This window comes from Aptenodytes patagonicus, chromosome Z (assembly GCF_965638725.1).
Source record: "Aptenodytes patagonicus chromosome Z, bAptPat1.pri.cur, whole genome shotgun sequence".
Classification (NCBI taxonomy): Eukaryota; Metazoa; Chordata; class Aves; order Sphenisciformes; family Spheniscidae; genus Aptenodytes; species Aptenodytes patagonicus.
Genome location: NC_134982.1, coordinates 89,151,672 through 89,164,110, shown reverse-complemented (window position 1 = coordinate 89,164,110; position 12,439 = coordinate 89,151,672). Strand labels below are relative to the sequence as shown.

The 12,439-nt window shown below is 55.4% G+C and overlaps 1 protein-coding gene across 2 annotated transcripts; it reads left to right on the top strand.

Annotated features, from left to right (window-relative positions):
• The first annotated feature begins 3,042 nt into the window (after window positions 1-3,042).
• On the top strand, window positions 3,043-11,227 carry GRHPR (glyoxylate and hydroxypyruvate reductase). 2 transcript variants are annotated; one of them, XM_076362277.1, is made up of 9 exons: window positions 3,043-3,118; window positions 3,266-3,396; window positions 3,522-3,594; window positions 4,056-4,172; window positions 4,780-4,868; window positions 5,579-5,683; window positions 6,871-7,006; window positions 7,794-7,924; window positions 10,947-11,227. In XM_076362277.1, exons 1-9 carry the CDS (start codon window positions 3,054-3,056, stop codon window positions 11,066-11,068), a joined length of 969 nt encoding a protein of 322 aa, XP_076218392.1. In that variant the 5' UTR covers window positions 3,043-3,053; the 3' UTR covers window positions 11,069-11,227. The 2 variants fall into 2 exon arrangements, with proteins under 2 accessions (XP_076218392.1, XP_076218393.1); XM_076362278.1 differs by lacking the exon at window positions 10,947-11,227 and adding an exon at window positions 9,850-10,938.
• Window positions 11,228-12,439: the final 1,212 nt, after the last annotated feature.

The window sequence follows — 12,439 nt, the reverse complement described above, 5'->3', positions numbered from 1 at the left end:
AAGATCCGGGGAACTACAGGCCAGTCAGTCTCATCTCTGTGCCTGGGAAGATCATGGAACAGATCCTCCTGGAAGCTATGCTGAGGCACGTGGAGGACAGGGAGGTGATTTGAGACAGCCAGCTTGGCTTCACCAAGGGCAAGTCCTGCCTGACCAACCAGTGGCCTTCTGTGATGGAATGACTACATCAGTGGACAAGGGAAGGGCTATAGATGTCGTCTGTCTGGACCTCTGTGAGGCCTTTGACACGGTTCCCCACAACATCCTTCTCTCTAAACTGCAGAGGTATGGATTTGATGGGTGGACTGTCCGGTGGGTGAGGAATTGGTTAGATGGTCACATCCAGAGGGTAGTGGTCAACGGCTCAATGTCTAGATGGAGACTGGTGACGAGTGGCGTCCCGCAGGGGTCCGTATTGGGACCGGTACTGTTTAATATCTTCATCAGTGACACAGACAGTGGGATCGAGTGCACCCTCAGCAAGTTTGCAGATGACACCAAGCTGAGTGGTGCGGTCGACACGCCAGAGGGACGGGATGCCATCCAGAGGGACCTGGACAAGCTGGAGAAGTGGGCCCGTGTGAACCTCATGAGATTTAACAAGGCCAAGTGCAAGGTCCTGCACCTGGGTCGGGGCAGTATCGATAGAGGCTGGGGGATGAAGGGATTGAGAGCAGCCCTGCCGAGAAGGACTTGGGGGTACTGGTAGATGAAAAGCTGGACATGAGCCAGCAATGTGCGCTTGCAGCCCAGAAGGCCAATTGTATCCTGGGCTGCATCAAAAGCAGCGTGGCCAGCAGGTCAAGGGGGGGGGATTCTGCTCTGGTGAGACCCCCCCTGCAGCACTGCGTCCAGCTCTGGAGCCCTCAGCATAAGAAAGACACGGACCTGTTGGAGCGGGTCCAGAAGAGAGTCACAAAAATGATGAGGGGGATGGAACACCTCTCCTGTGAAGAAAGGCTGAGAGAGTTGGGGTTGTTCAGCCTAGAGAAGAGAAGGCTTCGGGGAGACCTTAGTGCAGCCTGTCAGTACTTAAAAAGGGGGCTTATAAAAAAGATGGGGGCAAACTTTTTAGCAGGGCCTGTTGCAACAGGACAAGGGGGAATGGCTTTAAACTAAAGGGGGGCAGATTTAGACTAGATAGAAGGAAGAAATGTTTTACGCTGAGGGTGGTGAAACACTGGCACAGGTTGCCCAGAGAGGTGGTGGATGCCCCATCCCTGGAAACATTCCAGGTCAGGTTGGACGGGGCTCTGAGCAACCTGATCTAGTGGAAGATGTCCCTGCCCATGGCAGGGGGGTTGGACTAGATAACTTTTACGGTCCCTTCCAACCCAAACTATTCTGTGATTGGTGATGGTATTATATAGCATTACACATTATAGCATTACAGTGGTACTTCTTGTACAAAGGTATGAAATTATCACCACGATGATGGACAGAGTTCCATGTCATAGTTTCCAATATTTGGTAGTAGCCCCTCCACCGGTTCTGGAGAAGACACCAGGGCTCATGGATAATACCCTGATGCTGCAAGGAATTTGAAAAAAAGTCAAAAGGAACCCAAATAAATGTATGCAAATATATATACACATATACATGTATGTGTGTGTATGAATGCATACCTCATCCACACCAGGGTGCCCCCTGGAACCAAGGGCTGCTTGGCCCTCCTCATTGGCATGTGTACCTCTACGCACAGACACAGATGTGAATGACTGACAGGTGGATGCACCCAAACTGTTCTGTCTGTCCTTCTGTTTGCCTGCTCTGCTTTTCTGGCCACCAGCACATTGACATCTGTAAGAATCCAGCCAGACTTTATTAAAACATCATCTTAGGTTTAAAAATCTTTTAAAAGCCCTGCAGGACTCTTGTAAATTTCAGTCCCTGCCAGCTCGCAGGAACAGAGCAGGCAGGCGGATCAGTGGCAGGTGTGTTCTGAATGCAGACATCTGCAAGCTGTAACACAGCGGGTAGATCTCCTCTGCCATCCACCAGTACTCCATTTCTTGGGATTTGCAGTCTCCACACCAAGTCCAGTGGAGTTACTAATCTCCAAAACGCCTATGGAAAGGTCCCATCTCCCACTCCATGATGCAACCCACCTTTCCCCTCTCCCATCCTTAAATGTTACCCATCAGCATCCCAGCCAGGCTGCTGCTCCCACCCTGCAGGATGCCCACCTGCAGGCTAGGCAGTCTAGGTACCCACAGACCCTCGCTTCCCCAGAGCGCTGATCCAGCAGCTTGAAAGTCCAGGAGCCTTTCCCTCCTGAGGCCAGTGCTAGGGCTTGGGGACATCTGTCCTGTGCAAGTCAGGGGGTGGGAGGCTGCATGTGGAGTGCTTCTTTGAGGGAGACCCAGCAGCAGCCCCTGCAGGACTTGGCATGGGGCAGAGAAGTTGCTGGCTCCTCCTGATTCTAGGGTCCTGCCACCCACGCAAGCACCAACAGTAGCACAATGGGTGCTGCCAGGAGCAGCTGCGCTGCGGGAGGGGTTCCTGTGAGGCGGAGGAGGTGGCACAGTACGGAGTGCCAGCTCCCACCCAGGCCTCGAACCAGCTGGTTTCAGGGCAAAGATGGGCTGCTGTTCTCAGTGGGCATGGCAAAGCTCTCTGCAAGGGGAAACTCACACCTGAAACTTTATGATCATTTACCATCTGTTCTCGTAACAAGCTGCTGGTCCAGCTGAATGCACACCTTAATCCAGAGAAAGAAAAGGCGATGTTAGTAGGATGGAGGAGCTGCAGAGAGGCTGTAAGCTCTCCATGGTGGGTTAGCAGCCAGGACTTGTGTCCTGTCTCCACGCATGCACTGCACGTGTGCATTGCATAGGTGCTCCACGCATGCACTGCACGTGTGCACTGCGCAGGTGCTCCACGCATGCACTGCACGGATGCATTGCAGAGGCGCTCCGGGCGCGTGTCCCCCGTGTGCCCCGCCTCCCGCTCGCAGTGCACGGACGCTGCCCGGGGGCGGGCCGGGCGGCGCGGAGCGGCCGCCCGGGGTCGCTGCGGCGGCGGCGGGCGCGGGTTGGGTCGGCGGCGCGGCGATGGCGGTGTTCGTGACGCGGCGGATCCCGGCCGAGGGGCTGCGGGTCCTGTCGCAGGCCGGCGGGTGAGCGCAGGGCCGGGCCGGGGCCGGGGCCGGGGCCGGGGCCGGGGCCGGGGCAGGGGCCTGGGCAGGGGCAGGGGCGGGTCGGATCCGGCCCCGGCCCCGGCCCCAGCCCCGGCGGCGCGGTGACGGGCCGCGCTCCCGCCGCAGGTGCCGCGTCCAGCAGTGGGACTCGGAGGAGCCGGTGCCGCGGGCCGAGCTGTTGGCGGGCGTGGCGGGGAAGCGCGGGCTGCTCTGCCTCCTCTCCGACCGCATCGACGGCGAGGTGCTGGAGGCCGCCGGTGGGTGCGGGCTGCGGCCGCGGACCCCTCCGCTCCCGTTCCTTTCCCGTTCCCCTGCCCTCCCGGCCCGGCCCGGCCCCCACTGGGGCAGCGCTTGGTAGCCGCGTGCTGGTGGTGTCTTGCAGGGCCCAGCCTGAAAGTCATCAGCACCATGTCCGTGGGGTTTGATCACCTCGCCCTGGAGGAAATAAAGAAGCGGTAACCCTCGCCTGCTCTGCCCCTCGCCCTGCCCCAGTGAGGGATGGGGCCCAGCCGGGGGAGGTGGCGGGGAAGGAGGGCAAAGCTCAGAGCACGGCCCGCTCTTGACGCAGCAGAGCTGACTTCAGCAGAGGCCTGGCGGGTGGACTTTCGCAGAGCACAGGGCTGGATGGGGTTTGCGACCTGCACCTCCCTCTTGCTAGGGTATGGCTAGGGTCACCCCCAACCCAAGTGGGGTTGGAGGAGTCTTTGGATGCTAGGGTAGGGCTGGGATAACCCCACCTCAACTGTGGTTGAGAAGAGTCTTTGGAGGAAGGGCTGAGAAGCCAAAAGGGATGTTCTCTTGCACATGGTACTGCAGACACCTAGAAGAGGTATAGCATCAGAAACTTGCACAGAAATTTTGAGGTAGCACCCCAAGACTGGCAGTGTTGCCCCAGAGACCTGTGCTTGCCTTGCAGAGGGATCCGTGTGGGGTACACCCCTGATGTTCTGACTGACGCCACCGCAGAACTCTCTGTAGCTTTACTTCTGGCTGCATGCCGCCGGCTGCCGGAGGCAGTGGAGCAGGTAAAGAAGTGAGTATTGGCAGCTGCCAGCTGGAGCAAGGACTGGCTTCTGAGCCCGGCAGACCCTGGGTCGAGAGCTGCAGGAGAAAGTGTGCCACACTGGACAGATGAAACGGGGCTGATGCCAGAGTTTCACCCGGCTTGCACCGAACATCTTGCAGGCCAAGGTGGAGTCCCCTGCAGTTCTGTGACTCTTTGGAGACGTGCTGCTCAGGGGCTGTGAGAGGGGCAGAAGTCTCCTCTGTGCTAGGTAGAGGACCTGCAGGAGAGGGCTCCCAAGGCCACCGCAGGGCATGCATGGAAGGTCTGGCCAGAGCTCACTGACTGGCAGTCATTCCAGGGCTGTGGTTAGCAGTGCCTAAGTTAAATCAATCCCAAGGCTGCTGCTGCTGCTGCACACCTGAGGTCCAAGCAGAGTCCTGCAGGAGACCATGGAGGTCACTTGAAGCAGGAACCTCAGAGAGGCTAGTTGTAAGATCATCTGTCTGTGCCAGAGGGGCTGGCCACCTGCAGTGTTGTACTCTCTGGTGTACTTGCCCAAATGCTGGACTGGGCTATGAGCAGGCTCTCCCCTGCTGCTGTCTGACATCTGTTTCTGTCTTGCTCTCTGTGCTAGTGGTGGCTGGACAACATGGAAGCCCTTATGGATGTGCGGCTATGGTCTGTCTGATAGTACAGTGGGCATCATAGGTCTGGGGAGAATAGGTAAGTGCAGGTCAGGTGCAGGAGTTGTGTGTCTCCAGTGACGGCAGGGTGGTTTTGGAGGTTCAGCCAAGGTGGTGTCCCTGGTGCTCACCTCTTTAAAATCTATGAGAACAACAAGGAAAGCTCTGTAGAGCCTCTCTGAACAGCGATCTTGACTCATCAGGCCTAAACCTTAAAAGTTAAACGCATTCAAATGCATCCACTACATCTGAATGCTACAGCAAACTGAACGTCATTGTCTTGATTTTCAGTTAAACAAATGCCCTGACAAAGTCCAAGATGACGTGCTGGTCATCTGTTCAGTTGTGGACTTTGTCAGCACATAGCTATTTCTTTCCTCACTTTCCAGTTTGCTCCCTAGGGTAGCTTCCAGTTTAATGTCCCACAGCTCCCTTTCCGCAGTTTGACTCTGGCGGGGAGTTCGTTCCTGCTCACATGAGGAGCAGCAGAAGACATCCACCCCCCCACCCCACACCCACCATACTCCAGGCTTGGAAGCAGCCTGGCAGGAGCAATCCCACCACAGCAACCCTTTAGCGAGGGATGTGCTGTGCTGGCTGCTGCGCTGTCAGCTGCACCGAGTGCGAGCTTGCCAAAGGATGGACCTGGAGAAGCCTGATGGGCCCCTGCAGCCTGGCATTAGGCTCTGTGCAGCACACCTCGTGCAGGCGCTGGCACAGTGGCTGGACAGTCTTCTTTCTTGCTCCTAGGACAGGCGGTTGCCCGCCGCCTAAAGCCATTTGGGGTCAAGAAGTTTTTGTACACTGGCAGTCGACCGAAACCAGAGAGTGCTGCAGAGTTTGAAGCTGAGTTCGGTAAGAAAGGCACCAGGAGCAGGGGCGGCGGTTGGTCATCTGTTGCAGGGCAGCACAGAGCACTATGGCTGGGATGGCTCCAGGGACGTGTTACCCCACGGGGGTGGGCCAGCGGGCGGGAGGGTGCAAGCTGGAGGTTCTGGGCAGCTCCTCAGTGTAGCTGGCATGAGCCACTGTGGGGGCAGCAAAGGAGGGAATGGTGAATCCCAAACACTTCCCAGGCAGCGGTGGTGGATGGCAGGGAGGGAAGCCTGCCTCCTTTGAGCCGGGCGATTCCAGCCAGAAGGCTGGCTCAGGTGTGCACTGACCACCCACCATAATTGTGGACTGTGGCTGTTTCTGCTGCTTTTGCCTTTCCTCTTCTCCCTGTGTCCATCCATTTGTGATTTCCAGTTAGTTTCATTCCCACAAGGAAGTGGAACGTAACGGACAGGGAGGGGAAAGTGGCAGCTGCCCCTGGGAGGAGGGGAAGGGTCTTGTGGACCATCCCGCATGGGATGGGTACCCAGACATCTTGCAGGGAGGAGGGGATGGGCTGAGGCTGACCGCAGATCTTCACTGAGAGTAGATGTTGGTTGCTGGAAACAAACATCACCTTTAACCTCCTGCTTTAAAATGAATGTCACAGTCCAGCCAAGCCTGGGAATGTCTCTTAGCTGCTGAATGGGACTTTTCTGTAGCCCTGTTAGAGTCCCGAGACTTGCATCAAGTGCTAATTGAAGCTGGCATATTTCCAGTTCGTACTTTTTCGCACCAAGTCATTGGCAGAACTTGTCCTGCTCCTTGTACTTTCCTCTCACCTGTGAAAGTGGCACAAGTCATTATCTGTAGGTACTATATAGAGAGATTTAATGCTGGTATAAACTGTTGCTGCCATATTTTGCTGTCTAAACACGAAATATATACCAGAGCCTCCTTTGGGCCAGATGGCTGAAGCATTGCTAGGTTCCCCTTTGGCTTGACTTTAATTCAAAAGTGAAACAAAACACTGCAGTAGTATCTGTAGGAATGTGCATGGTTTCTGTTGGGTGTTTGCTGGTCCTTGTGTCTCCCCTTCTGTGGAGAAGGGTTGACCAGGTCTCTGCAGAGCAGCACTCGCTTGCTGGTGAACCGTATGGATAAGAGGGTTGCTGAGGTGTGTTGCTGAGGTCCCCAAGCAGAGCTGTGACCTGTGTTTCTCCACTCAGTCCCACTCACAAGGCTGGCCGAAGAGTCGGACTTCGTTGTGGTGACATGTGCTTTGACTCCGGCCACCCAGGGAATGTGCAATAAGGACTTCTTCTGCAGAATGAAGAAGACCTCTGTGTTCGTCAACACAAGCAGGTAATCGCAACCCAGTCTCCGGCACGGGGGGGTGACTGTCGCCCTGCCGACAGCTGTGGTTGCAGGAGGGATCTGGTAGGCTGAGAGATGTGCTTCCACTGGGAGTCCAGGCAGTGTGTACAGCCTTCATGGCTGCAGCTGCCGGGACCATTTGCTCAGTGTGTGGCCTGCTCCCTCCAGCCCAAGGTCTCTTGCGATCAAGCCAAAGGCAGGGTAAGTTATGCAGGGGGCTACAGCCTCTGTCTCCTCCCCAGGGCCCCATGTCCCACCCTGGTGGGGTGGACAGATGGGTGACTGTTGCGTGACAGGAGGGTGAGGCTGAGGGATTGCCCAGGAGAGGGCTGCGACTGCCAGAAGCCTTGCTTTTGGGACAGAGGTGGCTGCGACAGGGCTCCTTGGCCGAGCCTGGTGGTAGCCCCCCGTTCCCGCTGCCTTCTTGTGGAGCACGGTGGCAGGGCAGAACATGTGCGGCCCAACACGTGGCATCCAGCCGGGACGCCTCGGGCTGCCTGTGCCTCCCTCCACGGCTGCCCCGGGGCCGTCCTGCGCTCAGGCATCCGGCTCTTCTCCCTGCTAGTGGGCAGCCTGGAGTAGGAGTAGGAGCAGCTCATTGCACTGGGAGGTTCAGGTGCATCCAGAGAGGGTCTGACCTCCGCTCAGGCAGCCCTGGGGACCCGGGTGCCACCGCCCAGGCTGTCTGACATGGCCTGTGCCATGGCCACGCACCCCTGGGAGCCCATGGGACCCCTCAGCAGCAACACGGGCCTTCTACTTCTGTGTTTGCCAGGGGGGCCGTGGTGAACCAGGATGACCTGTACGATGCACTGGCCCATGGCCAGATTGCAGCGGCGGGCCTGGATGTCACAACACCGGAGCCACTGCCCGCTGACCACGCCCTGCTCTCCCTCAAGAACTGCGGTAAGTGGCCAGCTGGTCAACCGAATCCCCACTCTGCTCCAGCAGCCTGTGCTTTGGGTGCTTTGGGTGCCCATGGCTGGGGACCCACTAGCTGGTGTGACGAGGATTCCCCGTCCCCGTTAGCCTGCCGGTGCAAACAAGCATTGAAACGTGGAAGGACAGGAAGGTCAAGTGTATTTAAGCAGACTGTAGATAGCCACCATACAATGTGGGGAGCTGCTAGAGGGAAAGACCTCATCAACGTAATGTAAAACAAGCGTGGGAGGTATTTTAATTCTCCAGAAAGCAGTTGAGATCAGCTCATTTTTTAACACCTTCCTGATGGATCTCCATTCGATGGGCTGAGGCATGGGGTCAAATTCATGGAGGAGTCTACAAGTAGGTACCTGAATGAGAAACCAAATCCTTGCTCATGCTCTGCCAAGCTCTGGTACCGTGCAAGCTCCTCGGTATATATTCTGCTAGGAAAGCTTCCCATGTGGCTAAAAAGCTGGGTGCCGAGTCTGCCTAGAGGAATCTCGGCCTCGGGAGCGCTGCAGCCACTGCAGGACTCGCCAGCTAGCTCATCCACTGTGAGCCTGGGCTGCCAGGCACAGGTTCAGCACATGTGCTCAGAAGCACAGTTCATTTAAGTGCTGGCCTTGTCCTGACATCCACGTTCCCTAGCAGGTGTCAGCAAGGCAGCCCCGAGCTGAAGAGGCCAGCAAGTGCTCATGCTATGGGATGAACAGAGGTTTCTTTGTGGATGGGCTAGCTGCATCCCCTGGACAGCCCAAGGCAACTTTCACTGGGAAAGTGGAGCCCCGCAAGCTCAGGCAGCCTGTTTTCTGGATAGTAACGGGCATCAGGCAGGTAGGAAGGTGCTGGTCCCAGGACTAGTGCATGTCTTTTCCAGAGGAGGTTAGGCTGGATGAGGAAGGCCAGTTAGGAAGAGGCTTGCTTGGCTGCTCTTGTGCTTCAGCATCGCCAGGCTGCTGGAGTGGAGGCAGGAGCGCCTGCAACCAGAGGCAGTAGCTGATCAGTGTTAGTTTCACCGGTGCTTTCCCAAAAGCTTGCTGAGAGCTGCCACGTGGGGCAGGATGATGTTTTAGTGCAGGATGTTAGCAGCCCTCAGTGTTTTCCTGGGATCCTCGTTGTTCTGGACTGAAGGGGCTGTGTGGGGGGCTGTTTCCAATAGCCTTGCCACACACCAGTGCAGCTCCGTTCTCACAGGCACCACAGGCTGGCCAGAGGCCTGCGATGAGTTGGGGACAGCTCTTGGTGTGTTCACTGCCTTCCCTCATGAGGCCTTCAGTTAGTAATGTGGCCCATGCCCTGTAAAGTGGGGACAGGAGGTTTCCTCTCCTCCAGATAGGGAGCGTGTGGGTTGGGCCAGTTACTGAGTGGGACTGACTTGGACACAAGCCAGACAGGCTTGCTTGTATGCCTTGAGGCAGAAAAGAGACAGAAATGGAACATGGAGAAGGCACTGCTTTTTAGTTAGAAAGTAAACGTCTGCGATTGCGACCCTGTCACCAGTGCAATGGCAGGGTGCCTGTTCCTACCTGAATGCTTGGCTTCGCTGGGGTGGCTGGCCCTGCTCAGAGCTGATGGCACAAGCTGGGCCAGAGCAGCTTCCTCTCGCATCGTTGTGTGCCTTGGCTGCTCAAGCTGCACCCCAAGCATGAGATCTGGTGTGTGCGTCTTCACTTGCATGGGCAAAGTACCACATCGGCTGTGCAGGCAACAGCAGGATGTCCTCTCTCCAGGAAGGAGGTTTCTGGAGTAGGAAAAGTCTGTTCCAAAAAGAAACCAAAGAGACATTCATGAAAATTTGGAACTGACCATGACTGAGTATCCATTTCTGAAATACAAGTTCATAGCTATTGTTTTGATTATCTTTTTGCTAAAAACTATTTTTTATTTGTTTGCTTTGGTTCCCATAGTAGACAGCGTGAGAAATGATAAAAGCAGAGACTTTCTGGAAATATTTGCAGGACTTCAGAGATCTTAGAGCTCTGGAACAACACCAAGCAAGACACAAATAAATACATATGTATTTACTTTCACAGAAATGAGACTTTGATGATTCTGAAACTACTCACAGATTTCACCCAAAACTGCCAAATTGTTTCAGCAGCTGGAGGAACACGGCATAAATAGAGGAGGAAGAAGTGTTGACATTACATTCACAGCGAACAAGGAACCCAGGCTGGTTCTCAACTGGGGGAGAAAGGACCTACGTGGCCCCACAGCCCTTGGGAGAGCCTTCTCCCCCCGGGGCAGCAGCGTGTCGGGTGTTCAGGCTTCTGCATTGCCTGTAGATGCTCTCTGTTATAAAACAAACTGCAGTGCAGGCTTTTATCCATACCTTGGGCAAGTACTCTTCACTACTAATGTTATAATAATTTACCACTAAAGCAGCTTTGGCTTGTTCCTTTGCATTGCATAAAAGGAACCTTTTCACATAGGTGGATAAAAGTCCCTGCCCTGACTGTGCTACAGCATGCCAGCTCTGTTTGGCAGGGGCCGTTTGCCTCTACACATGCCTTTCCAGTGTACCCACGGGTCTGTAAACCATGATGTTTCACAACAGTCTTCAGGCTCTTGCCCCGATATGTGTTGGTTCATGCCTGTTGGTGAGCAGAACCTCCTAAAGCTGTGTGGCTATCAGGCAACAGCATGCAAATTTCACTGCATGTTCATCTGCTGCAGGGATAGTATTTTACATCTACCACCAACTCTGAGTCCATGCAGGAAGGTGAGTACCAAGCCTGAACACAGAAAGGAGGACCTACTCTTGGCTGACTGTCTTTGGTCTGGAGTACTTAAAAAATAGCTCAGTTAGCCATTTATCAGATGTCTTTTCCTGTCCTTAGTGGCTGATGATTTTGTTTCATGGTCCATGTCTGGTGTCGGCTCCTGGTGGAGCAGTGGCTGGTGCAGGACACAAGTTGCCCCACCATGGAAAGACCCCTGAAAGAGGCTGTAAGAGGTCGGCAAAGGTAAGAAACAAGCAAGTAACCCTCCCTGTCCCCTGCAGTGATTCTGCCGCACGTTGGGAGTGCCACGTACGCCACGAGGAGCACCATGGCAGTGCTGGCGGCTGACAACCTGCTGGCCGGGCTGCGAGGGGAGCCCATGCCCCATGAGCTGCTGCTGTGACAGCCGGAGCCCCGCTCCTGCAGGATGGCAGGGCTTGGCATTACCTTCCCCTGGAGAAGCTTCACAGACCAGTCCTGTGCCTCCTCACCTCTGCAGCAGTGCGCCAGTGGTGCCTGCGGTGAGGGAACTGCACTGTAGCCATTAAAGAGAAGCAGTGAATGTGTTGTGCTCATTTCATTTGAGAACGGGGTGCCCCCAGGCACATGGCAGAGCACACAGCAGTGCGGGGGGCTGTGGGTCCCACGGTTGCATCGCTGCTGCACTCAGGAGGCAATGGATGGTGTTTGGCCCTGATTCAGAAAACGCTTGAAGTGTCAGGACTGTTGTGCATTTTGCTAGCCAGCATGTGTCGTACTGTAAGGGAGCTGCTGCTGCAGTGCCTGTCCTCAAAGCCTGGCTCCTGGGGTCACAGCAAGAGGCCAGGCAGTTCTGTACTTGAGCTCCCAGCTCATAGCCAGGAAGGGAGAGAGGTAATTGCTCAATTGGCACAGGCGCACTGCTAAGCACTTAAAAGGTCTTGTTGAATCGGTGCCAAGGTGTAATGTTTCTGTTCTTCAGGATTCTAAAGAAAAGCAAAAAAGGCTGGCATGGCTCCCCTGGCACCTCCAGTTCTGCCTTTTGTATCTGTAACTAATTCTGGGCATGGCTCTGAAGTGGATTGCAAACTGGAATTCACGCTGGGAGGTTCTGCAACCCCCCACTGGTTCTGGCCTCAAATCCTCTCCCCAGTTCGTTTTTTTCCCAGACATGCAATGACAAGTGTTAGTGCAAAGGAAAACCTGAGCGGGTGTCAAGCCCCTAGCTGCCAGGAGAGGCCTGGATGAACACATTTCAGGGGCTTTGGGGATTCCGTCTCTCCTGCAGCAAGTCCCACTTCTAGAAATGGGGGTTGGAACCCATCTCTCCCTGCCAGTCCTCCCCAGCAAGCTTCCACCACAGCTGGTGAAACAATCGGTGAGGTGTGCCCCTTGGATTGCTCCTGCGAGCTGCTTACCATGCCCTGTTTGAGGGCAGCGTGCCCCGATGACATCATTTGCTTAAGAGAAAGGTGGCTGCGACATTGCATTGCAGTGGCAGGAGGAATTTAACACATTTAAAGCTTGTCAGAAATCCTGCTTTGAATGCATGTGTGTTGAGTGTGATCCCCGAGCACCTTCCTGCTGCAAGGGTGGAAAGGGTCAAGTACGTTTTCCAGTTTTGTAGGGGACATGCCCATAAGCCATCTGCAGCAGGATCCTGCACAGTGAGTGCACAGCACTGCAGCATCCAGCCATGTTCTTGAGGACAGGAGCAGCTCGTTCCTCACTTTCTTCAGCAGGGGGCTTGGCTGTGAGCTTGCAAAGTTTTCTTCCCCAGAATAAGGAGTGAGTG